At 39.7% G+C, this 23239-nt stretch overlaps 3 protein-coding genes and 1 pseudogene across 7 annotated transcripts; 2 read left to right on the top strand and 2 right to left on the bottom strand.

Annotated features, from left to right (window-relative positions):
* The first annotated feature begins 528 nt into the window (after window positions 1-528).
* LOC147059316 (lysosomal protective protein) lies at window positions 529-4065 on the top strand. The gene is made up of 11 exons (XM_085907793.1): window positions 529-791; window positions 1128-1239; window positions 1312-1449; window positions 1514-1672; window positions 1768-1859; window positions 1942-2026; window positions 2123-2275; window positions 2351-2496; window positions 3100-3262; window positions 3325-3414; window positions 3478-4065. Exons 1-11 carry the CDS (start codon window positions 610-612, stop codon window positions 3559-3561), a joined length of 1404 nt encoding a protein of 467 aa, XP_085763919.1. The 5' UTR covers window positions 529-609; the 3' UTR covers window positions 3562-4065.
* Window positions 3876-11892, bottom strand: slc38a7 (solute carrier family 38 member 7). 3 transcript variants are annotated; one of them, XM_085907794.1, is made up of 13 exons: window positions 11804-11892; window positions 11420-11456; window positions 10453-10878; window positions 9458-9511; window positions 8893-9037; window positions 7416-7554; window positions 7218-7316; window positions 6499-6553; window positions 6291-6405; window positions 5942-6089; window positions 5556-5755; window positions 5436-5487; window positions 3876-4946 (listed from the first exon to the last, which is right to left on the bottom strand). In XM_085907794.1, the coding sequence occupies exons 3-13, from the start codon at window positions 10702-10704 to the stop codon at window positions 4844-4846; spliced, it is 1362 nt and encodes a 453-aa protein (XP_085763920.1). In that variant the 5' UTR covers window positions 10705-10878; window positions 11420-11456; window positions 11804-11892; the 3' UTR covers window positions 3876-4843. The 3 variants fall into 3 exon arrangements, with proteins under 3 accessions (XP_085763920.1, XP_085763922.1, XP_085763921.1); XM_085907796.1 differs by having other exon boundaries at window positions 10453-10813; window positions 11804-11852; XM_085907795.1 differs by lacking the exon at window positions 11420-11456 and having other exon boundaries at window positions 11804-11865.
* A 584-nt stretch (window positions 11893-12476) lies between these two features.
* Window positions 12477-18019, bottom strand: LOC147059314 (aspartate aminotransferase, mitochondrial). 2 transcript variants are annotated; one of them, XM_085907356.1, is made up of 10 exons: window positions 17862-18019; window positions 16015-16171; window positions 15799-15927; window positions 15661-15720; window positions 15422-15583; window positions 14918-15022; window positions 14596-14746; window positions 14001-14166; window positions 13746-13896; window positions 12477-13597 (listed from the first exon to the last, which is right to left on the bottom strand). In XM_085907356.1, the coding sequence occupies exons 1-10, from the start codon at window positions 17942-17944 to the stop codon at window positions 13475-13477; spliced, it is 1287 nt and encodes a 428-aa protein (XP_085763482.1). In that variant the 5' UTR covers window positions 17945-18019; the 3' UTR covers window positions 12477-13474. The 2 variants fall into 2 exon arrangements, with proteins under 2 accessions (XP_085763482.1, XP_085763481.1); XM_085907355.1 differs by having other exon boundaries at window positions 16015-16174; window positions 17862-18002.
* Window positions 18020-18835: 816 nt separating this feature from the next.
* On the top strand, window positions 18836-21801 carry LOC147059313 (uncharacterized; annotated as a pseudogene). The gene is made up of 4 exons (XR_015065626.1): window positions 18836-18982; window positions 19481-19602; window positions 19973-20082; window positions 20284-21801. The product of XR_015065626.1 is annotated as an uncharacterized LOC147059313 (transcript).
* Window positions 21802-23239: the final 1438 nt, after the last annotated feature.

The raw sequence follows: 23239 nt of genomic DNA, 5'->3' as shown, positions 1-23239 counted from the left end.
GGGGGGGTTGGGTGAATGGGATCTATGTTGCATAGTTTTGAAAAACATATTAGTATGCTTTGGTTGTATTAGTCAAAAGTAAATGAGCAATAATAATATAAAAACTTTGGAGTGCCCTCTGCAACAATGTATAATTATTCACATTTTTTGCATAAGATCAAATAAAATGAGTTACCTAATTCCAAATTCTGAATAAATAAATAAATAAATAAATAAATAAATAAATAAATAAATAAATAAATAAAAATTACTTGGGTAAATACTTCAAGTTAAAATTGGTTTACGTGCATTCGAAAACTGAAAATAAAAGATTTGAGTTTTAGAAGCTGAATGGTGTGCTTGATTAAATTTGTATTTCCCGGAATATCAGTGAGATCTATGCATTCCTAAAAGTGCACATTTAAAAGTCAAAAGTTACTCGAAGTTTTGCTTGGTGGGACTGGGCGGAAAATTGCCAAATTAGTGTAAAAGGTTGCAAAATCCAGCATCAACATCGATGACTAGTCACGTGACGAACCTGCCCCATCACGTGACTTGTTTTATACGGAAGTCACGCGCAAGTATATAAAAACAAGCCCCTCTCGGAGAATCATCGTTGGGGGTCTTACGATGGACGCCGGTGGCCGCCCGCTGGTCTTATTTTTATCCGTATTAGCCGCGATCGGGTTTAGCTCGTGGGCTCATTATGCGCCCGACGAGGTGAGCGATCTCCCTGGCATAACGTTCAAACCCAACTTCCGTCAGTTTTCGGGATACGTCCAAGCCAGACCTGGCAAATTTCTTCATTATTGGTGAGCAGCAAAATCAAGTCACGTGATTTACATTCGTGTTTTGAAGACACATTCTGCAAAGGATTTGCAACTCAGTATTAAAAAGTGAACATTTGATTTTCGGATTGCATTGCAGAGACTGTTCCGCCTTTAGCCAGAAATAAATTTCTCTTTTGTCACTGGTTTAATAGGAATTTGATGCATTTATAGTATTCATGGTATTGGTTACTTGTTATCACTTTCAATGACTTTTACTATTGATCTAAGGGTGGGGGTTATTATCGACTGGCCCTACTCAACATGTTTTCTTGTTTGACTTAATTGAATATAAATGTAGGTGATTTGGATCTTGTGCAGGTTCGTGACCTCTCAGAGGGACCCAGTCAATGACCCGCTGGTATTATGGCTCAACGGAGGTCCGGGCTGCAGCTCGCTTGATGGATTCCTATCGGAGAATGGACCCTTCCACGTGAGCATGCCTACAGGTTGCGCAAGTGGCAGCAACATTTGGCTGAAGTGACTTTGTCGAATTTCCTCTCAGGTAAGAGACGACGGAGCCACTTTGTACGAGAACATTTTCAGCTGGAACAGGATCGCAAACGTGCTCTATTTAGAATCTCCGGCAGGGGTCGGTTATTCCTACTCCCATGACGGCGACTACGCCACGGATGATGATCAGGTGACTTTCCTCAACGATTATTTGACTTTTTATTATTGACTAACCTTTTACGTCTCCTTTTTAGGTCGCCGAGGACAATTACAAAGCACTGCAGAGTTTTTTCGCAAAGTTTCCCAGCTTCGCTCGGAATGACTTTTTTATCTTTGGAGAAAGTTATGGTGGAATTTATGTGCCAACCCTCAGCTTGCGCATCGCTGCAGGAAATGACTCAATCAAATTCAAGGTGAGATTGTTCATCGAGAATGATGTTGCGTCACGACTGAGGAGGACACCAAACAAAACGTCATTATAATTACTTTCTTTTTTTTTTCATCCTAGGGCTTTGCTGTGGGAAATGGTCTCAGCAGCTATGCACTCAATGATCAGACTTTAATCTATTTTGCCTACTACCATGGCCTCTTTGGACAAAAGTAAGTTTATGTTACCGAGTCCAACTATTTATCAACAAAAAGTATCGGTGGTTGCAATTGTAAGACGGTGCGTTATGCGTAGGTTGTGGCAAGATCTAAATAATTATTGCTGCGAGGGACAAAGATGCGACTTCTCCAATTCCACATCGTCAAAATGCCAAACAATGGTACGTCCGTGAGCCCTGCGTGTCATTGTCAATCTTGCCACATGAGCGACCGATATCAAGTCGTCCTCTGGCTTTTTTTTTTTGATCTCCCTACAGGTCAGTGTGGCCTTTAATATCGTCTACAACAGCGGCCTTAACGAGTATGCCCTTTACTTGAACTGCGAGGGTCGCGGCGGGTTTCATCCAGCCTACGAGAGGGCAATGAGTCACCTGTTCAAGAACTACCGCAAACGCAGCAACGATGTAAGGGTGAGTATAGCCGGGCTCTTCTTCACCACACAGTTGTAAACAAACGGGGATCGTCACTAAAGCGTTTGTGGGAAGCTTTCAGATGGGCCGTCATGGGCCGTCTCCCTGGGCGAGGTCCCCCCGTGTATTAATAGTACGGCTCAAGTCAACTGGCTCAACAGGGGCGATGTGAGGAAGGCCTTGCATATTCCCGACTTTCTGCCACGATGGGACCTGTGCAAGTATGCTAGAGCGCCGAAGCACTGCATTTTTTTATTTTTTTTGTATCATTAATTTCAGATGGGGGGGCGAGAGTTTTTTCAGGACCACAACAATTTGTCCAATTATATTAACAGCATTGTGAAAGCAAAGCTAATAGTCAATATAGAATATGTTACTAAATGGCTGTAAGTCATAAGATACTTCAATTCAAAATGTGTATTACACGACACAAAATCAATAAATGCTTTTTTTTTTTTTTTAAATTAGTTTTCATGTTTCGTGAAAAAAAATAAACTATGTAATGCTACTCAATGTTTACTTTTGAGTAAACAGTGCCCCCTGCTGGTCGCTACGTACTAGTGGTATATTTCTAGCCACAGAAATAACCTCATCTAATACTTTTTTTTTTTAGTATTAAAACACCAATTGGAAAAAAAAAACTAACATGAAGCATCATTTTGTGCTGGTAGTGTCCATCCTTAAATTTGTCAATGTATTGAGCACAACATAAAAAGATTTGAGCTTTTTTTCATTTCTTTTTTTATTTTTTGCTTGATGTGGTGGGGGGGTGGCTCAGTGATTGTCTTATATTAATTCATACTAACGCTTCTTGTCTTCTGCAGTGAAACCGTTGGGCAAGGTTACACCAACCTGTACCCATCAGTGAAGGACTTTTATCTAAAGTTGCTTTCTTTTGGCCTTCGGGCACTCGTCTACAACGGGGACACAGACATGGCCTGTAACTTCATGGGAGATCAGTGGTTTGTGGAAGATCTCGGCATAGAGGTAAGGACAAACGTCAGCGATATGCCATTTGCCCAAATCGAATAACTTCATGTTGTTGCCAGGCCACTACGAGGTACCAACCCTGGTACCTTGACAAACAGGTTGCAGGGTTCTACCAGCAGTATGGAAATCTTACTTTCCTGACAGTTAAGGTAAATCAAGATTATAGCTTATTTATATTTGTGGTGAATTTCAAATATTGATTGTGTTTCCAGGGTGCGGGTCATATGGTTCCACAGTGGGCTCCGGGTCCAGCGCTTCAAATGTTCCAGTCATTCCTAACAAATGGCTCCTACTGAATCTTGATCAAAAATGTACATTGCTCAATGTGCATTTGTGACTTCTTTTTTTTTTTCAGGGAATTTGGATTTTAAGGGAAAAGACTGTTGGGAATTTATTTTGATCATTTTCTTGTCTTAGAGAGCACACCTTGTTATACAGAACAAATAATTATGTTGTTCAGTTCAGGCACGGTGCAAAGAAAAATAAGTGTCCTACTCTCAATGACTTCAATTGAATTGTGCCGAAATGAATTAGTAACACTGCAATCAAAGTTTGCACTTTTCAGTCATGTCAGATGCTGAACTTGTTTCATTAAAATAGCATTTCCAAGAAAAGATTGTGAAAAATTGGTTTTCATTTTCAGGTTTATTCGCCATGTTTGACAACATGTGCATTTTTGGGAGGAAAAAAAGTAAAATCATTATTGCAGCTATTTATTCATGTGATTCAATGAACTGCAGCACCAAAAAGAAAGTTCATAACCAAAATATCTGGCACAAATTTTCATTTTCCCTTCTTTGGATACACAATGTAAACAAATCCCTTTCAGACCATACTTAAAACTGAAAATATTGCTTTGAAAAGTACAGCTTAATTCCACTGGCTGTAGTGTGTTTTTGTCTTAAAAAGAAAATCTCAAGCTTTGGTTTGAGCCTCAGCAAAATTACATCTATACTATGCAACGGTTTAAGTAAATATACTTGAATTGTGCACTGCTATCTTGTATTATGGCTTCATAAATGCTAAGCTTTTGCATACATTCAAAGAAACATTCCCCCCCCCCAAACCCCCAATCTAGTTAGCGGTTATTTAGTTTTGTGCTAAAACTGCCCAAATATGATAGAATCAAGAGACCAATGTCAAAGAATTAACATTACCCAGTAAAAACATCAAAGAGTGCAAATCCATCAAATTTGGAATAGCAAACAGTCTCTAGCCTAGACTGCTTCTTCAATGATTAACATTCACTCTGACATGCAATTTAAAATGTACAAATTAGTTGGATTTGTATCCGCCAACCTCACTATTTCATGATGAGGTTTTCTCTATACAAGTTTCCCTTTATCCCTTGTAAACCTGGGCCCAGGATGAGCACTTTTGGACTGGCTGCAGTCCAAAAAACTGCTTCAAATGCAGATTAACAGCATGGAATTTGGGAATCTGGCAAATCTTCACACATCTTCACCCTTGGCACTGTGAAGTCAAGTGGAGGTCAGAACTAATTAAAAGTGTCGTGAGAAGCTTCTCTCAAGTCTTAGTGTAGAACAATGTTCACAGGTTAGGACAGAAATGTTCCCTTTAGCTGATGACATCTTGAATGATGGAATTAGTGGTGGTGAGGCCGAAGATGAACGCTCCGAGGGTAACCATGATGATACCAAAGATCACCAGTCCGTGCCAGCTGGGAATGAAAGTACCAATAACGCCTCATTTGAATCACTTTTCTTTTTTTTGGTGGCCCTATAAACCTTTTAAGTCCATCACATCAGTTCTTAGTTACACATTCTTTATCATCTGTGAAGAACAGCTAATATTTATCTCATATTGTTGAGTTGGAAAAAGACTTCAGATGTTGCATACCGATTGATTGATAATCATTAGAGCTTTTAAACTGGCGCAAAACTAAGGTAGAGAGCAGTAATCTGTTAACTTTTCAACCAAATTTAGCTTTGTAATTAAAAAAAAAAATTTTAATGTTCTGACATTTCATTGCTTTTTATTTTGTATACCCCATTTGCAAACCACTGTCACTGGGAACAGAAAAGGGTTTTCTCCAAAGTGTTGATAATAGTGTCATAAATGAAGTTGAACTTTTTCCATAAACATAATGGTAAGATCAGTATTAGTCATGTATGTACTAATGAGATGAAGGAAAGACTGAAGCTCTCACCTGGCAGATCGACTATCCGTCTCCAACAGTTTGACTTGGATCAGACAAAAACCTTTCAAATCAAAGACACAAACGTTATTACTGTTTGCCGCACGACACTGCAAACAGGACAAAGATTACCTGGGAATACAAAGATAAAGCAGGCCGCCAATCCTCCGATGAGCGAGATGACACGTCCGATGTCCGGCGTGAAGAGCGCGAGAACGAGGGTGATGCCGAACCACAGGATGGTCTGCATGATCCGCCGCTTTTGCTCGCGACGCACGCACACCTCCACCTGCTCGCCCCGCCAGCGCAACCAAAGACCCTCAATAACAGCCCTGCAAACACAACGAGATGGGAGTGATTGTCAGAAACCCAAACACCATGGATGATATGAGTCTACTGCTTGGCAACCTTAAAAACAGCCATTTGAATGGTGGATCATAGAAAAAAAAAAAAAAGGAACTCGGCTGAACGATTTTTGAATAATAAACGTCATGTATTCAAACAGGCATTGTTTTTACCTGCCACAGAAATGCAAAATAGGGTACGAGGTTACCACGCAGACGATAATGAACGCTCTGGCGATCGCCACGGCGATGTCATCGGGTGGATATGACATCAGCACATCCTGGCTGACATTGGAACCAAATGTCAGGAAGCCACAAACACCTGACCAAATAGAGAGAAGGACATTTACACACACAAAAAAAAAAAATCTCAAAGCTACAACATATATTATTTATTTCTTATTATTTATATATATATTTAATCCCAAATGTTTCGAAAAGCACATCACCCACATATTCACACTGCTTATTACTAGCGTGTTATATGTCAATATGCCTGAAGTGGCTTTGAGGAAAATAGTACCTGTCCCTGTGTAAACAAAGAGGCAAATAATCATGCTGAGCGTAACAACAAGCCCCCAGGGTTTGAGCGCTTTCTTGCTCATGCTGTTAAACACCGGCACGCAACTGACATGGCACTGTGAAGAAAAACACCAGCCATTCATTTCCTTTCAAATTCAAGGACGTTTTGGTTTTCTTTTCATGAATTTAAACAACAACTAAAAGAGTACCTGGAAGCCAAAGCAAATAGTTGGCATGGCGTTGAAAACTGCAGTCCAGGTGGAACTGCAACAAAAACAACATGGGAATTAAAACACAGAATGAATTCAAATTCCCAGTCGTTTTGGGCTTGTGCACCCCCGACATTATTTTTCTTTTTTTTCTGGGTGTCCCTTTTTATTTATCACCAACCTAAGGGTTTATTTTGCTACACAAGGATTACAATAGTAATAACATCAATTAAAATAAGATTATCATATGCTGTCTGAACCATAATTGAACAAATAGGTGACTCATAAATTTAGCGTAACTCCATTCTGCTGCACTAGGATTACAATAGTAATAACAATAGTAATAACATCAATTAAAATAAGATTATCATATGTTGACCGGACCATAATTGAACAAATAGGTGACTCAAACTTCCAGTAACTCCACCACTGGGTAAAACATTAAATTCAACTAGCTTTTTTTTTTTTTCTTTGTTGTACGGTGACCACGAGTGCCCTGAAAGATGACGATCGGATACAATTTATGCTAACAATTTGTTTCTGTGCCAAAAAGTTTTTATATGTGGAATGAGTAAAACCTTTTTTTTTTTTTTTAATGGTCTTATGTGGTCTGGAATGTATCCCCCCTTGCTAAACTGCTGCAGTATTTTTTATTTTTTTTTACTAATGATTAAAATGGGCAAGGACTTGACCTGTCATAAAGGGTGTGGCATCCTCACCTGCTGGGAACAATCCCGGGCATGATTTCTTTATCTGGCCAGATGTATTTGACAATCACCACAATGGTAACATACCAGGTACCCATCACACTCAAAGCGCTGCAAAAAAGGCCAAACAGTTAAAAGGTGAGAACAAGGTTCATGTCAGCTCTTTAGCTGAGCTAAGCAAATTACGAAGAGAGAGACGTTGTGCAATACCTGGCATATTTTTGGAAGCCAATCTCTTTTGGGATGGACAACGGCAAAATGACCAAGACTGCAGTGACTACGATGGTAAACTTGCGGTCGGTGTACCACAAGCCACTGCCTGAGCCGTCATGGAACACCACTGCAATCACTGTAAGAAGAAAAAAAAAAAAGGTTTTAGTTCAGATGAATGAAAAAGTCACGGAGCAAAAGAGGCCACGCGAGGCCAGAGTCTAATTTCAAAAAGGCAAGCGCGAGACAAATTTAGCCGCTGTCAGCATTTTTGGACCAAGCGCCGCATGACATGGTCACATGAGGGACACTTCTGCCCATTGTGCCCTTTGCCTTCATCGGCGAACGCATGACATTTTTTTGCTCCAGGTTATCAACACTAATACTCGACACTTTACATTTGCATGCAATACTAATATTAACTTTCCGGAGAGCGAGGGAAGTACGGCGTTGTTCTTCCATGTAATGCGTCCGCCAGTCTTGCAACTCTCTGTCTACAAATGAACTGGATGACTAACATTTGATGTTCAAAAGTTAACTGGCATATGTACGTGACTAGTAAAGTGCGACGTGTTAATTTGCACAATTTGATCATGTCACAACTAGGACCAGTGGCACACAGCTGTCAACAAATACATGGTTTGGGCTTACTAGCAACATGCAGTTGTTATGTCATAAAATTGTTGTATTTGATGTTAAATAAATGCTCCGACTGGTTTCCATAGTAGCAATGGGGGGAAAAATAAATAAATAAATAAATAAATAAATCCAATGCAAGGGCCATCCATGTAGTAGACAACAGTAGGTCAACTACATGTTTATAAGTGAGACTAATCTTTAAAGACTGGTTTTTATAAACTTGAATTTTAGTCAAAATGTTTGTATAAATATTGCGCACAACATATTTTAATATCATCATTTTGTGTGCAGTCAATGTTCAAATTGTGTATTTCATGTTTTCGTGGCTTATATATAATATGAAACACATCTTAGAATTTTAAAAAAAAAATCTCGTTTTCGATGAACACTTGAGCCAACTGCATTATAAGTACCACAAACGAAATGACTGGATTCGACAAATTACCAATAATAGCACATACGTCGATAACTTGTGGTACTAATAACTTACAGTCGTTAAAAGATTGACCCACTAATGTGCAGAAAGGTCACAAAGTAGTGGAAGAGACGTGATATCTACTAGTGCCCAGAAATTGCTCTACTAGTGTTCAATGTACTAGTGCATGGACCTTGAATTGATTCAGCTAACTGCAACGGCAAAAGGAGGCAGGCCTCGAGGACTGTAACAGTGTCTCGGTAGACTTCACACATGTACTCACCCATTTATCATCATGATGGTGCTATGTTTAGTCATGTGATCAGATCAACCGTCACGTTTTCTGTTCAGACCAGTTTTGGAAGCGCGCGTTCATTCCGGGAGACTGCAATAGTGGTTTGATAAACTGCCGGGTTTACTCACGGCAGTCCAGCTGGTCTCCGATGACGATGAAGAAAGCGATGCAAGTGCCAAACGTGTAGACGACGATGGCCAACTCGCACAGGACCCCCGTGACTTTTCCGCAGGTGGCTCGAACCACCTCCTGATAGTTGCTCTCGTTAGTGACCTGGGGAAAATCAAAATCGCTGATGAGATGGAGTCTACAATGTCGATTCGATGAAAAATACTTGAAGGCTATTGGAACGTGTCAAATTTTGAGGGCTAGCACAGTGGAATCGTGGGGTTCCATTCTCATCTACAGCCTGTGGAGTTTGCATGTTCTCCCCATGGCTTCCTCCTATATTCTCAAACATGCTAGTGTGCTGATGTGGCTCAAACGTAAGTAAGCACAAAGGAAACAGGAAAACGTGATCATCTGAGTAAGTGTGCCATTCGGGAAGTGCAAGTCTGAGCACATAATGCCGATCTAAGCGTTCTGCTACTACGAATAGCACTTAATAATAATAATGATGACAATAATGCACTTGCAGATGGAAGCACAAGAGTAAAAGAAATGAACAGAATGACTGAAGTGTGTGGCACTAACCTGACAGCAGTAACCCAAAATGACCAGACCAGTGATGATGAAGATCAGCATGAACTGAAAAATAAAGGGAGCATCATCATCATCATTCATTGATGATTTATATTTTTGTTTCAAGACCGTTTGAATTGCTAAATATCAACAATCTAAAGTTATGGTTTGCATTTCTTATTTAGGTGCTTGATAATTTACAATATCACAGCCCAGTTATCATTATTTTAGTAGCTCAAAAAAACGCAAAACTCAGCTTTTATACAGTTTTGAGTCAACACATTTGAGCTGTTAGAAATGCATATTAGTCAAGCCCAGATGCGGGGTTTTTTTTTTTTTTTATAAATGACCAGCAAGCAGATATTGTACATGCAAGCAGCAAAACAAGTGAGCTTGCTGACAGTGGGGACATTTTTAGCTCATGTTAGCATTTTATGACCACATGCTAGACTTTATTTTAGCAACATAATCCAAGCGAGTTAGCAAACCAGCTGTGTTGTTTAACAAATATATTGATAGATCTCTATAGGAGTTTGATATGATTAAAAAAAATGAATACAGAAAATGACTCATTTTATGTATTTTTTTGCTGTGGACAGTAAAACAATGTAGAAATATTTTTTACATTAGTATAATTCAGCCACAGTTAACAGAATATTGGGTCGAGGACATATTAAAATTATGTACATCCAATGATGTTCTGTTATCTGCGAGTTATAATCACCCAAATTCCAAATATATATAATCATATAATATATAAAAATTATCTAACTTCGCTTGTGGTAAATCTTTTACAAGTTACACTGTTTGCATTGATCTATTGACAAGGATATGTTGTAAGGATTGAAATGGCCATCTAGTCTGATCAAATTATTCCTATTAAGTATTTTGTGAACTTCAACTCAAATCCCAGCTCAACAAGCAATTAAGGTTGTCACTGATAAAGTGAATTAAATATAGCAGTTTAACTAATGGACTTAAAGGGAGCAGTGTTGTAAGCGCCTCACCATTTGAAGCAAGACTCCTGCCACGACCCCTCCTGCCATATTGAAGGCTGCCGGGAAGTTGAGCAGACCCGCTCCCAAGGCCGCATTCACCACGATGAAGACCGCTCCCAAGGATGACACGCTGCCGCTCGACCTCTCCGATTCCAGTTGCTGCTCCGAGTCCATGCTGGGACTCTGCAAGAGCCACGCTCGCTCGCCAGAGTCATTGCTGCCAACTCCTCCCCAATCGTCCTTATCGCTGTTAATGGCCATGAGTCAATTGGCACAAGCTCAGAGGTGGCACCGCCAAGTCTCCAACTCTCTGAATCCAGCTTTAGAAGAATATGGATGGTGATTGTTGCAGGAAGAAGTCCGATAAATCCTGTATGTTTTCCACAATGTAGCCAATGTTTGGTTATTAGTGAGCATGTGGATCCATTTGGTAATCTGGAATTCAATACAGTTTACATTTAGACTCCCACAAGAACATACATAAAAGGTTATCTGGATGACTGAAGTTCAAATCATTTCATTTCAGCAGTGTTGTTTCATGGCAGCAAAGTGTCACACTTCTAAGCAATTGCATTCATTCATTCATTCATTCATTCATTTTTTTGGTTGATCATCAGTAGGTAAATTAAACTGAATAAAAATAATACTGATGTTTTCTCTTTAAAATAACATTTTACAAATGTTGCATACATTTTACATTCGACCTTTTAATTGGTATATTGACCATTTTTCATTTGATGGAAATAAATGCTTTAATGAGAGCATTTCAATTTCGAGGACTTGTGAGTAGTACACAAAACAAAAATATTCATTCTACTCATATATGAACTTTATCATATCTTATAGATAGAAAGAGCTGAGAATATGAACATTTTGGCAGATCCCTTCATTTAACTGAATGACTGTGTCAAAGCATCAACGTAAACAAATACAAGAAATTGCCACAAACAAAATAGTGAGGGCACAGAAAACGTACCTCCACAAACTAGTGCATATGATCCATTCGGTAATATCTGCAGACAGAGGTTGTGGATGAGAAGCAAACGTTAGATTGGACATGAGGTCAAGCAATCTCCTCTGGTTTATTCGAAGACAAAACTCCTGAATTCGTGACGTTAAAGTGATTCGATCAGCGTGTCATTGGCTTGATAATATCAAATGATGGGGCTAACGTAACAAATAATGCATGACTGTCAGTGCGCTCGTTTTTGTTTGTTTTTCAATCACCAATCGTGTTAGCAAACCTCGCTACCTTGCTAACTCATTCATTCACAGGGGAAAAAAATATACAATAGTAGTCTGCGCTGATTTTGACCATATCCGACGAGGATAGATTTGGAGAAGAAATAAGAAACGATACCTTTTGTTGTCCAGGTGCCTCTACTGCAACTGCACCATGGCTGTCAAACAGACTGTGCGGCACCCTCATCCAGGACTCTGGAGCACGTGATGCCTAATCACGTGACTGGGGATTGTGGGAAATGTAGTCATTTATTCGAAATCTTTTAGCTCATATTTTGGCCCACTTATTCCACATTTAGCCCGCAATTTGTCTTTAAAATAGAATGGAAAGGTGTTTAAGATATTGTAAAGGTCTAGGTATTTGAACCCTCTTTGTCCTCACTAGTAAGACAATAAAGCAAACTAGGATGATGACTTTTTTTGATACTTGTAATGCTTTTCAACATTTTTTTAAAAGAACAGAGTAATAATTTCAAAAGAATGTTGAATGGATGTTGATCCCATTTTTAACACTAAGATTTCTATAACAGCTTGTTCAAATCTAGCACATTTATTATTCAAGTAAATTGATAGAAAATTTAATAACTTTATAATATATAACATACATAATTTGGTTCTACAGCAGTACCAAATCTGTTTATCTGACTCTTTATGCAGACAGTTCAATTGCACAAGAATTGCTGATCAAATTTATAAGGACATGTCAGCTGTATAAAGCAACTGGGCTGTAATATTAGTTACTTGGTCACATTTTATTGAAGTACACCAAAAAAACAATCACAAGAGCTGAATAACTCTATCATGATTTATTGTATTTCTGTAACGTACATGACCAATGTTTTAATGTCCAGAATACAGAGGCAAATGGTAACGTTTGACATTCGAATGCCCTCAATGCTCACATCTTCATGATGAATATGACTGACACTTCATCTCTTATCATCCAAATTAAGACAACTGTACCATTACTAAACGTAGAACCCTATTCTGGAAATCTGTGAAAGAAAAAAACAATCGTAAATGAAGTATCTTTGTGGTTTAAACAAAAAAATAATAATACATCACCGACTTCCCTACTGAACTCAATTAGTATTTTGACTCGCAGGACTGTTTTGAGGATAATCTGCATGACAAGACTGACTCAGAAACTACTGCTTGCCAATAGACAACACTCAAGAGTTGACATTTGTTCAAAAGATGTAAAAGAACTATACGAGACAGATGATTTAAATGCAGAAGAGTGACAATATAGAAAACAACTGAATGACTGATTAGGCCTGGTGATGAACTAATCAGATAAGAGTCATTTTGTTACCAATGACAAAATGAGTGCCGGCATAATGGTGAAAGTCCTAGTGCTTGAGTTTGAATAAAGTGCTACAAAAAAAAAAAAAAAGCGGGACACCATTTACACATGCTTTTGCAAACCAATACAGACTTTCACTTGGACTTGAAATTTTTACCTCAAATCTAAATAGTACCTAAATGGTTTGGAAGTGAGTGACCCAAAAGAACAGCAGGCGGTTTTGTTCCATACAATAAATAAGATTACAATAGATGTCTCTGTCAGCCCCAAGTGAATACATTGGATCCATTGAACAGTTTAGCAAGGGGATTCTGTTGATTTTGTTTTGAGAGGGGGGAAAAAAAAAAAAAGTAAACCACTTCAACAGCAGGCTGATGAATGTCCATCTGTATACTAGAAATGAACAAAGGTGGCAAGTGATGTATCAAATCTCTTCTCTTCGCCCGCCGCTCGGTTGTTACTATACTCCTAGCGGGATGTGCTCTACTTTGAAACGGTGTGGATGGCCTCGGCTAGGTATTCCACATTGCCGGAGGTCACGCCTGCCATGGAGATTCTGCCATCCTTGGTCATGTACACGGAAAACTCTTTTGTTATGCGTTCAACCTGGAAGAGACGTAGTAAGGGTAGTATAGGTCATGAGGAACACCTGCTTTTTAGTCTATGCGTTCGTAAGATGAATACGATTAAGACCATATTAACGATAAATATAGATAATTATTTAACTATTAAATCCACCCCTGCGCAGGTGTACCTGTTCCGGTTTGATGCCGGTGAAGCAGAACATGCCGATCTGGTCAATGACGTGCTGCCAGTTGTGGGTGGAGCCATTCTTTTTCAGTCCGGCTGCTAGCTGTTCTCTCATCTTGATGATGCGATTGGCCATCCCGTGGACCTCCTCCAGCCTGCCCTCGCACACATTGATGACAGCAGTAAGCAAGCGGCTCAGCATGAAGAAACAAAGACTTGTATCACGTGATTTCTGTATGATAAGTCGACAACTTTTTACCAAAGTGTGCGCAGATCTGGCGTGTTAAGAATAGTGGCTGCAATTCTTGCACCGTTCATTGGCGGGTTGGAGTAAATGGGCCTGATGAGGATCTTGAGCTGGGACTCCACCCTCTTTGCCTCCTCATTATCCTTACACACCACACTAAAGCCTCCCACACGTTCACCTGGCAACACAAATACAACAAGCTAAGCAGATCAACTGGTTTCAGCACGTCAGCTTTGTTCAAAACCACACTTGCTGGTACTTGCTGGCATTCTTACGAAATAATGATAAGCCCATGTTGTGTTAGCCCTAGCATCGTTGCGAAAGGGCTATTAACTTTAGTCTGAAATTTGTAAATGTCATACTGTGTTTACCCCAGTGGATTGAAAAAAAAAAAAAAAAAAAAACAGGAAAAAACTGTAAGGAGACCTTTTTTTTTTCTTAATGCTACTTTGACCAAACATGCATGTTTGATTAAAATATTTACGTTATAAATCTGAAACTAGCAGGAGCGCAATCGATGAATGGCAATATAGTAAGAGAGCACTGGATATGATGCTGAAGTCAGCTTTTAAACTTATATGAAAAGTACTTGAGGAACGACACTGACCATAGAGACCCATATTCTTAGCAAAGGACTGGGACAGCAGAATGTTGTGGCCCTGCTCAATAAAGTAGCGCACAGCCCAGGCGTCGCGATCAATGTCGCCACTCGCAAAGCCCTGATAGGCCATGTCGAAGAACACCAGCAAGTTGCGCTTCTAGAGGGGGAGAAAGAAAAGGGCGGGAGACAGATAGAAGAGAAGTCAATAAAAGTTGAACAGTGTGTGGTTATCTCTGCTGCCTTTGGAACCATCACAAATGCTGATTCCGAGATGTGCGTGCAAGTGTGTTTCGAAGAAATGAAATGTATTGAGAGAAGGAAAACGCACTTTCACAATGTCAGAGATCTCCTTCCACTGTTCGGGCCTGGGGTCCACACCGGTGGGGTTATGGGCACAGGCGTGCAACAAGATCACACTGTGCTCTGGGATTTTCTGTAGAAAACAATGAACCATTTTGGATTAGTCACACTTTAAATAGGTCAAGCAGCCCAATGCTCCTTGTTGGTCACTTTTCAATGCTAAGATTGTGCAAATGCATTTGTGAATATAAAAGGATGCAAAAATAAAAAGTCCATATTCAAGGGAATAGAAAATTACACACACCAAACTATGAGTATTCGCCGACACAGATTACAGATATTTCATAATAATAAGTAATAGTAATAAGAATATGGAAGTAGAGTTATATAAGACAAAATAAGAGATAAAGAAGAATGGTGTCTATACAACTAGGAACACGGATGCGTGTTAACTCCAAAATAACTTGCCTATTTGCAAAATATAATTTCCATTTCAGAAAGGTTCCTTCAGAACAAACTGTTATGGTCTTACAGAAATGTCCTCCAGAGCGCCGTTGAAATCAAAGCCACATGTGGAGGGGTCGTAGTAGCGGTAAGCTTTGAGCTGCATCCCAGCGTCTCTGAAGATGGGCGTGTGGTTACCCCAGGAGGGTTTGGGCAAGTACACATCACGAGAACCACCATGGAACCGAGACTAGGACAAAAAGGACAAATGAGGTTACCTAATTTTGCCTTACTGTTCGCTTGGGCTGATGGACAAAAGCATATTACCAGAAAGTTAGCTCCAATACGCAGCGATCCAGTTCCGGAGATGGTCTGGACAGTGATATTCTGTTGGGAGATGACTAGTTTGCAAGGTGAACCAACCACCCCCGTGGTGAATTAGCGTACAAACACACTCTAACTTACCCTTCCACTCTTCAAGACTTCATTATCAGCTCCGAGAGCAAGTTGGGCGCAAGCCTTGGAAAACTCTCCCAAACCGCCAATGGGAAGATATTCCTTGTCCAACTGTTTGGCTGCAATCAAGGCCTCTGCCTGAAGAACATGTCAGAGAGTGGATACATAAAGCAACACAAACCAAAAACGTGTAGCCTCAAAGGCATTACCATGAGTTTGTCTTACCTTGCGAACACAGCTGAGGACAAAGGGCTTGCCCTGGTCATCCCTGTAAGCTCCCACCCCGAGGTTCATCTTCTTGGGGTTGGTGTCCCTCTTAAAGGCTTCGGTCACCCCCAGGATAGGATCAGGGGGGCCCATCTGCACTCCACCCCACCAGGAACTGCTTGGACACATGACAAAACATCCATTATGCGAAAGCAAACATACAAGGTCCAAACCTAAGTACTTCAGAGCTTTATGTCACACTGGTCATGCTAATGTAATAACTGTGACATGTAACGGCCAAGATTAACAAATCATGTGAACTAAGGAGAGCACGCTGACATAGAAGCACGTGAAGAACATGTGTGTAATAGAGAATCAAGAATCGAGATAATAGAGAATTTCAAGAATTCCATAAATTTGGCATTTATTTTTTTATCCTATAAATTGACAATCGTGAAATGTCACCCAACTAAAATAAAGGCTTTTTTTTTCAATCCACTGTATCAAATATGGATTGGCTTAAATATTTGTTTTGAAAACAACATGGTAAGATGGCTGGTCTCAAGTTTCTTCTACTTTGTAAACCCTCTTTAACTTTGCAGCTAAAATTAGGAACGAAATCTCTGCAAAGGGCAGTCGTCTCCATGCACCTCCTCATCATAATAAATTATCAAAATGGTCATGTGGAAGGACATAATTATAAGCAAAATCCCTCCCTGCATATATAATTCACTTGTCAGTGCAGCTATTAAATATATTGTCAGTGCTTTCTCAATGCCATTCATGAGAAACCAGGAGAATAAATGAATAACACATTTCAAGTGATGCATAGTAGAACCTTTGAACACCTGAACTTTAGCTTTTAAACACACAAGTTATCAGGGATCAATAGACCAAAGAACACCATAAGGTCATTTCTTTTGCTACAAACAAAGAAAATCCCACGTATGGGATCCACTTAATAATAATATGTATTCTTTAAGAATTTAAAACGTATTATTAGAAACGGACATAATAATAAAGTCGGAGGAAAAAACACCTATTTTGTGGGCGACAAACACCTACGCAAACAATTAGAGGCTGGCATAATATAAAATACAATCACAAACTGTACAATGCAAATACAAACAAAAAAATTATTCTGTATAACAGAACTATAATAAACTTTAAACTTCTATAATAAATGAATAATAATGCAATGAATAATAATCTATATATTAAATTATACATTCAATATATCTGATTGTGATTCGCCCCTCAACGCATTAAATTTGCGTGAACAACGCCTTCACAGTTGAACCAATCAAAGACGGAAAGAGACCCAAAAGAGCCAATCAGGGTGCGCGAATTTAGCTCGAACTAAAAGCAGATTTTGCATTCGCTAAAATCGATATGGACGACTTAAAAATTTTTGACTCACTTAACACACACTGCTACAACAATTAAATTATTGTTTTTTGTTGAATTTCACACCAAAATATCACCATGTACACATTTACGCCAAACACTAATCCCTGTGTATCGGCTTTACGGGAAATAGCAGTGATTCCTGGATTTCATTACCAACATTGTTCATAAAAAATGCCAAATTGGCACATGTTCAATTTAGACTTCTCGAGACATGACGCCAAAAACACCAGGCGCATGCAAGCCGACAGTTCCTATGCCAAGGCCTGCTGTCACCCAATGACCCCTGACTGTTAGCTTGCCAGACTCTGCGGCTAACCAAAGGGAAGCAAGCTTCCGTCAATGCGACTGACAATATTATATCCAAGTGAAGCCAAGAAAGCTAGCATGACGACTACTTTTGTAGCTAAAACATAAAACATAGTGCTGTAGCTAGCTAACACAACGTTACTTTTTACCTGTTACGTGTGGACATTACCCCGAGTGACGGGGTAATGTTTCCCAAACAGACGAACACTTTGGTAGACTTGAGCAGGGCCATTTCTGCGTCCTTAAGGGAAGTCGAGCTTGGCAGGATGTGGACGGATGAAGGGCAGTCACGGCCACGGCGAGAAGCTCGGTGTACGTAATGACGTCACGATTGCGCAAACACGCAGGACGTTTTTGATCACGTGGCTTGGATGGCTCAATTTTAATGCACATACTAAATAATGCTAAATCATAATTGTTGTATACAATTTGAGATTTAAGTGATATTTTGTGGGCGACAAAAAAAAAATTGAAGTGTATATTGATTTCTCAGGTAATCTAGTGATTCATTGGTTGGAATCGGGGCGAGATACGATATTTATTGTATTTATTTTTAATTATTCAAATCATATAAAGGACACGATGAGTGGGGCTGCTCTATCCTGTTTCACATTTCCGCAATGGCATGTGTTTGCACTGTATTGTGATAAAGTGTGACAATGTGCAAGCCAAAATAACAAACCAAAATATATTTTAGTGCGCTAAATGACAACACAATTTATGAATATTTATCACTGCGATTTATTTTTTTAATATTATATTCCTTGCTTGCTGTCGTTCCTTGCTTCCTTTTTTCTGTAATTACACAACTTGTCCGCTAGATGCCGCAATCTAACATCAATTGTAGTTGATCTCAAATGACGTCACGTTCGCGCATAAATCCGAACAGTCGGACAAACACTGTTTATCGCTTACTAGAATAGTTTCAATGTTGTAGATTAACATATTGGATATATGCATGCGACTTGCAGCACTTCTGGAATCAGCAGTATGGAATACTTCGTACAGCAATTTCTTGCAGTATATTCATAACGATTATCTTCTATATGCGTGTGTCGGGGTGGGGAAGGCGGCGGGGGCGTTCACTGGGACTCGGGGTGGGGAAGGCGGCGGGGGCGTGCACAAAGGGACTCTAGTCTGTTTAACTTGTCTCACTGCAAGAGTCTGTGTACGAGGCAATCAGAGCGGATTTAGCGCCTTCTATTTGGCTGCATTAGATAGACTTGTGTGGTGAATCAATAACATGAGCTACACTATAACGACGAAAGAGGTAAATTGATTGATTTGATTACGACTATGGACTTAAGTTATCATGTTAGCACCGTTATTAGTAGTACTGCTTGGTCGCAGTATAGAAGTGCACGCCGCTTTCATTAGCATGGTAGCTACCTCAGTGCTAACTTGATGCTATTTAGCTTGATTATTGGCATTATCGTTGAATTACAACTGTCTTTTGTAGCTGAGCATCATCACATACTGTACCGTGGAAATTATTCAAGATTGAGAATGAGCAAAGGTTGTTGCAGGCATTCATCCCTTCGATTTTAAATCTTAATGACTTCATGCGCTCTACCAGATGATAACGCGGAATCGCATTTGCAAAAACACGTCCGATCTACATGAAATGTCGTTTCGTGTATTGTGTCGCTTTAAGTTCACATCGCAAACAAAACAAGTTATAGTTGATATCTGTTGTGTTTTCTTTGAGATGTCCGTCGTTGAGCAAGGAAAACAAAGATGTGGAGTCAGTTGTTGTTTTTTATTGCAGGAGCGTATGTTGTTTAATGGCGGCCTCTACACGTGGAGCTTAAACAACAACCCCCACTCTTCAGGTCAGATCCTTTGGGATTGTCCAGAAAAGGCGGGAAAGCAAAAGGACATCCGTATTAGGTAAACCTCTACTCTGGTCACCTGACCATTTGGTATCTGTGTGTTGGAGAGTCACTGCCCTGGATTTACACGTATATGAACATGAAAAAGTATATAAATTATTCTAACCTAACAGAATATGTACACATTGCTGTTGCTCTCTCTTTTGCTCAGTTTGTTTCAGTATAGCTTCTATTTTATGCGCCTTATAATCCGGTGCGCCTTATTTATGGATACAGTTTTAAAATGGGCCGTTCATTGTAGGTGCGCCTTATAATCCGGTGCGCCTTTTGGTCTGGAACATACGGTACTTCAACAAATAGCTCGCTCACCGCTGTCCAAAAGACACCTTTGTTAGAGAAACATTGTTGAACAAGTGTTGTGATTGCAGTGTGAAGATGTTTGCAAGGACCACAGCAAAGAACATGGAGGAAAAGGAGCGGAGTCGTCGACGACTGGAAGCTCTTTGGCTGCAGCCTTATGTTGTGTTACCCAGAGCTGGTTAGTACTTGCTTAGGAAAGAACTATTTCCTATTATGAACCATTTTTCCAGTGTTTTTTTTTTTTTTTTAGTAGAATTCTATTGAAATCATGCGTGATGTGCATATTGAAGAAGTCCTTGTTTTTAGGTTTTACCAGTTTGTCTTAAACTGTAACTTTCATTGTCAATACACATTGATATGATGTGCATTTGTTTTGTAGACTTCAGTGAAGCTGTCCGTCCAAAGCAGGAGCCAGAGCACATTACCATTAAGGAGGAAGATGTGGGCAAAGAGGTCCACCACTTGAATGAACAAATGGAGCAGACGTTTCTTTGCACCACAAAGGAGGAAGAGCCGGGGCGGCTTTGTATTAAAGAGGAGGGAGAAGACATTAAAAAGGAGGAGGATACCTGCAAGATGCCATTGACTGGTGTTCCTGTGAAGAGTTTAGATGAGTGTCAACATGAGGTGAGCTGCAGCTCAAGTCAACAAATGAGCAGACATGGTGATGGAGACCAATGTGGCGGATCACAAGCAGCTCCACCATCAGATAGTGATGACGTGTCATACCATGCTCCTCCTACTGCTGGTGATGAGTCTCAAAACAAATACGGGAAACGTTCTCTGTGTGGGAAAGGTTGTGCTGATAGCAGTGTTTTGAAACAACACGTGAAAATGCACACAGGAAAGAAAAACTTTTCATGCGCAGTTTGTGGCCAGATATTCTCTCAAAAGGGAAATTTAAAAACGCACACAAAAATCCACACTGGCGAGAAACCTTTTTCATGCTCAGTTTGTGGCAAAAAATTCAGTCATAAGAAAAGCTTAGATAGGCACACAAGAATCCACACTGGCGAGAAACCTTTTTCATGCTCAGTTTGTGGCAAAAAATTCAGTCTGAAGCAAAGCTTAGATGGGCACACAAGAATCCACACTGGTGATAGACCATTTTCATGCTCAGTTTGTGGCCAGAAATTCTGTCATAGGCGAAGTTTAAAAATGCACACAAGAATCCACACCGGCGAGAAAGCTTTTTCATGCGCAGTTTGTGGCCAGATATTCTCTCAAAAGGGAAATTTAAAAACGCACACAAGAAGCCACACTGGCGAGAAACCTTTTTCATGCTCAGTTTGTGGCCAAACATTCACACAGAAGGGACATTTAATAAGCCACACAAGTACCCACACTGGCGAGAAACCTTTTTCATGCTCAGTTTGTGGCAAAAAATTCAGTCTGAAGCAAAGCTTAGATGGGCACACAAGAATCCACACTGGTGATAGACCATTTTCATGCTCAGTTTGTGGCCAGAAATTCTGTCATAGGCGAAGTTTAAAAATGCACACAAGAATCCACACCGGCGAGAAAGCTTTTTCATGCGCAGTTTGTGGCCAGATATTCTCTCAAAAGGGAAATTTAAAAACGCACACAAGAATCCACACTGGCGAGAAACCTTTTTCATGCTCAGTTTGTGGCCAAACATTCACACAGAAGGGACATTTAATAAGCCACACAAGTACCCACACTGGCGAGAAACCTTTTTCATGCTCAGTTTGTGGCAAAAAATTCAGTCAGCAGAAAAGCTTAGATGGGCACACAAGAATCCACACTGGCGAGAAACCTTTTTCATGCTCAGTTTGTGGCAAAAAATTCAGTCATAAGCAAAGCTTAGATGGGCACACAAGAATCCACACTGGCGAGAAAGCTTTTTCATGCTTAGTTTGTGGTAAAATATTCAGTCAGAAGGGAAGCTTAAACATTCATACAAGAATCCACACTGGCAAGAAACATTTTTCATGCTTAGTTTGTGGTGAAAAATTCAGCCAGAAGGGAAGCTTAAACATTCATACAAGAATCCACACTGGTGAGAAACCTTTTTCATGCTCAGTTTGTGGCAAAAAATTCAGTCGGAAGCAAAGCTTAGATGGGCACACAAGAATCCACACTGGTGATACACCTTTTTCATGCTCAGTTTGTGGCAAAAAATTCAGTCTGAAGCAAAGCTTAGATAAGCACACAAGAATCCACACTGGTGATAGACCTTTTTCATGCTCAGTTTGTGGCCAGACATTCTCTCAAAAGGGATATTTAAAAATGCACACAAGAATCCACACCGGCGAGAAAGCTTTTTCATGCGCAGTTTGTGGCCAGAGATTCTCTCAAAAGGGAAATTTAAAAACGCACACAAGAATCCACACTGGCGAGAAACCTTTTTCATGCTCAGTTTGTGGCCAGAGATTCTCTCAAAAGGGAAATTTAAAAACGCACACAAGAATCCACACTGGCGAGAAACCTTTTTCATGCTCAGTTTGTGGCAAAAAAATCAGTCAGGAGAAAAGCTTAGATGGGCACACAAGAATCCACACTGGCGAGAAACCTTTTTCATGCTCAGTTTGTGGCCAAAAATTCCGTCATAAGCAAAGCTTAAATGGGCACACAAGAATCCACACTGGCCAGAACCCTGTTGCCCGCTCAGTCACTTGCCAAAGAGTCTCTATTGATAATTCCAAATGTTTTGTGGAGATGAGCAATAATTCGTGAAGTTTTCACCTTTTATTTGAGCAGACTTTATGAGTTGTTGCATTGATGCTAATATAGTTAACTGGCCTTGGGATGATAAAAGTTTTGTAGTTTTTATTATACCTGGTGTTAATTTTGTTTTTAGTTGTGGAGTTTAACTGTACATAAATGTTATTCATATTCAGTTGCTTGGTTTTAGTGTTTAGTTTTGTTCAGCTTTTCATGTTAAGGTTTTTTGCCTCCATATTTGTCAAGAAAAACCAGAAGCAAGCAAAACACTTTTTTTTTTTTTTTTTTTCTCTTGCGCTTGTGTGTCGATTGAGCCCTGCTTTCTGTACCCGAAAAAGCTAACCAATCAAGAAGGGGCCTAAGACACCATATCTGAAGCAAAATGAGACAACTACGAGGAGAAAGAGAAAGCTGAGATGTACAATGATTTGAACGCTCCTCCTAAAGTGAGGCGAATTCTTTTCATTTTGAATTTGTGTAGAAATGATGAATGGCAAAATATGAATGCATGTGGAATACCTTGGAATCATGAAATAAAATGAGTGAATTGTACAGAATGAGATTGAACAATGTGAAATCAAGTGGAGAAGTATTGAATTATGTAGATTGTTATTAAACGATGACAAATGAACACTTTAAGAAATGGAGAT

This window comes from Syngnathus leptorhynchus, chromosome 3 (genome assembly GCF_054491065.1).
Source record: "Syngnathus leptorhynchus isolate UIUO chromosome 3, UIUO_Slep, whole genome shotgun sequence".
In the NCBI taxonomy this organism is placed as follows: Eukaryota; Metazoa; Chordata; class Actinopteri; order Syngnathiformes; family Syngnathidae; genus Syngnathus; species Syngnathus leptorhynchus.
This window is presented reverse-complemented; position numbering and strand designations above follow the sequence as displayed.

Coding starts and splice junctions, on each gene's coding strand:
- LOC147059316 (XM_085907793.1), top strand. CDS start 610: ATGGACGCCGGTGGCCGCCCGCTGGTCTTATTTTTATCCGTATTAGCC. Junction 1,673..1,767: donor ATGACTCAATCAAATTCAAG/GTGAGATTGTTC, acceptor TTTTCATCCTAG/GGCTTTGCTGTGGGAAATGG. Junction 2,497..3,099: donor CCACGATGGGACCTGTGCAA/GTATGCTAGAGC, acceptor TGTCTTCTGCAG/TGAAACCGTTGGGCAAGGTT.
- slc38a7 (XM_085907794.1), bottom strand. CDS start 10,704: ATGGCCATTAACAGCGATAAGGACGATTGGGGAGGAGTTGGCAGCAAT. Junction 9,512..10,452: donor CAGGAGTCTTGCTTCAAATG/GTGAGGCGCTTA, acceptor TTTATTTTTCAG/TTCATGCTGATCTTCATCAT. Junction 9,038..9,457: donor TTTTGGGTTACTGCTGTCAG/GTTAGTGCCACA, acceptor GATTTTCCCCAG/GTCACTAACGAGAGCAACTA.
- LOC147059314 (XM_085907355.1), bottom strand. CDS start 17,944: ATGGCCCTGCTCAAGTCTACCAAAGTGTTCGTCTGTTTGGGAAACATT. Junction 16,175..17,861: donor GTAATGTCCACACGTAACAG/GTAAAAAGTAAC, acceptor CATGTGTCCAAG/CAGTTCCTGGTGGGGTGGAG. Junction 13,598..13,745: donor CCGGCATCAAACCGGAACAG/GTACACCTGCGC, acceptor CGTCTCTTCCAG/GTTGAACGCATAACAAAAGA.